The sequence below is a fragment of the Alosa pseudoharengus genome, unplaced genomic scaffold (genome assembly GCF_046254945.1).
Source record: "Alosa pseudoharengus isolate Yale_2024_CS ecotype anadromous, Long Island Sound unplaced genomic scaffold, YU_APseudo_1.1 YU_APseudo_1.1_scf_9, whole genome shotgun sequence".
Classification (NCBI taxonomy): domain Eukaryota; kingdom Metazoa; phylum Chordata; class Actinopteri; order Clupeiformes; family Clupeidae; genus Alosa; species Alosa pseudoharengus.
This window is the reverse complement of record NW_027468881.1, coordinates 39,695,257-39,697,756: the sequence shown is the minus strand read 5'-3', so window position 1 is coordinate 39,697,756 and position 2,500 is coordinate 39,695,257. Positions and strand designations below refer to the sequence as shown.

General features: G+C 46.4%; 1 protein-coding gene across 1 annotated transcript in view; it reads left to right on the top strand.

Moving 5' to 3' along the window:
• Positions 1-2,500, top strand: part of cep104 (centrosomal protein 104) — a 124,787-nt gene that overhangs the window by 15,084 nt on the left and 107,203 nt on the right. The window contains exons 6-7 of the mRNA XM_076277304.1: positions 1,469-1,545; positions 2,100-2,268. Of these exons, the coding sequence (XP_076133419.1) occupies positions 1,469-1,545; positions 2,100-2,268 (246 nt within the window). The remainder of the gene's footprint in view (positions 1-1,468; positions 1,546-2,099; positions 2,269-2,500) is intronic.

The window sequence follows — 2,500 nt, the reverse complement described above, 5'->3', positions numbered from 1 at the left end:
AATCATGAACACTCTTAATATAATTGCTTGTGTCATCAATATGGTACCTTATGTATCACAGAAATGTTTTATAATGCCTCAGTGCATCTCTTTTTTTTAATCATCAGGTCTGCAGGTCATTAGGGGCCTGCAGGTCAGTGTAGGTCTATGGTCTTACATGTATGTATGTTGTCTTTTACATGTATGCAGTCTTTATGTATGTATGTGGTCCATATGTCTGTGGTCTATATGTATGCACAGAAGCTCTATGTAGGCTTTCTAATGGGTGCATGTCGACTGGTGTGCTTGTGTATCTGTGTGTGTTTGGGTGTCTGTGCATGCTTAGCAGCACATATGTCTCATTCTTTGTATGGTGCCCCCCCCCCCACCCCCTATACTATTTATTGCCTATATGGCACCATTGTGCCCCCCCCACCCCCTATACTATTTATTGCCTATATCCCCCCACCCCCTATGCTATTTATTGCCTATATGGCACCATTGTGCCCCCCCCACCCCCTATACTATTTATTGCCTATATGGCACCATTGTGCCCCCCCCACCCCCTATACTATTTATTGCCTATATCCCCCCACCCCCTATGCTATTTATTGCCTATATGGCACCATTGTGCCCCCCCCACCCCCTATACTATTTATTGCCTATATGCACCATTGTGCCCCCCCCACCCCCTATACTATTTATTGCCTATATGCACCATTGTGCCCCCCCCACCCCCTATGCTATTTATTGCCTATATGCACCATTGTGCCCCCCCCCCCCTATACTATTTATTGCCTATATGCACCATTGTGCCCCCCCACCCCCTATGCTATTTATTGCCTATATGGCCCCTATACTATTTATTGCCTATATGGCACCATTGTGCCCCCCCCCCCCCCCCCCTATACTATTTATTGCCCATATATGGCACCATTGTGCTTCTTAGACCTCCCTTTTTCCCCTCTGCAACGTGGCACAAGCATTTCACTGTATTGCAAAGTATATGTGACAATTAAACTTTGAACTTGCTGCTTAGTTATATGTCCCCCATATGTGCACCTGCTGATATGTCCCCCATATGTGCACCTGCTGATATGTCCCCCATATGTGCACCTGCTGATATGTCCCCCATATGGATACCTGCTGATATGTCCCCCATATGTGCACCTGCTGATATGTCCCCCATATGTGCACCTGCTGATATGTCCCCCATATGTGCACCTGCTGATATGTCCCCCATATGTGCACCTGCTGATATGTCCCCCATATGTGCACCTGCTGATATGTCCCCCATATGGATACCTGCTGCTTAGTACTGTACTATTTTATTTGTTTCTGTCCACCCCCTCTCATTTCACATCGTTTTTCAAACAACCTAGAAGCAGCTTATTAAGCAGTACCTGTACTTGTGTCGTTAAACTGTGTGTGTGTGTGTGTGTGTGTGTGTGTGTGTGTGTGTGTGTGTGTGTGTGTGTGTGTATTCCAGCCAACCAAGGAGCAACTGATTGAGCAGTACCTGAACACCAGCCATCAGGAGTCTCCCTTGGACAGCTCCTATTCAGGGTGAGAACTGTCAATCATTAGCTAGGCAGCCAATCCCTAGTCTGGTCCTGCTAGACTCTCGTACATTTTATAATGGCAGCCAATCCCTAGCCTGGTCCTACCAGACTCTCGTACATTTCATAATGTACAGAGTCTAGCCACTTTCCATTGCCACGCTCATGTACCACATATATATACGTTAATGCACCACATATATACGCTCATGTACCACATCATGCACCACATATATACGTTCATGTACCACATATATATACGTTAATGCACCACATATATACGCTCATGTACCACTTCATGCACCACATATATACGTTCATGTACCACATATATACGCTGATGTACCACATATATATATATATATATATACGTTCATGTACCACATATATACGCTGATGTACCACATATATATATATATATATATATATATATATATATATATATATATATGTTCATGTACCACATATATTCTCTCATGTACCACATACGCTCATGCACTACATATATACGCTCATGCACTACATATATACGCTCTCCCTCGACCTCTTTCTCCTCCTCAGTAAGCATGAGAGCGCATCTCCGCTGGATGACCTGGCCTTTGACATGTACCAGGACCCTGAGGTGGCCCACATCATACGGCTGCTGGACAAGCAGAAGCAGGAGATGGTGCGGCTCGAGCGCTACGACGTCGCCAAGCAGCTCAAGCAGGCCATCGCCGACCTGCAGAAGGTACGGCCATGACCATACGCACACCTGACCTGCAGAAGGTACGGCCATGACCATACGCACACCTGACCTGCAGAAGGTACGGCCATGACCATACGCACACCTGACCTGCACGAGGTACGGCCATGACTATACGCACACCTGACCTGCACGAGGTACAGCCATGACTATACGCACACCTGACCTGCACGAGGTACAGCCATGACTATACGCACACCTGACCTGCACGAGGTAC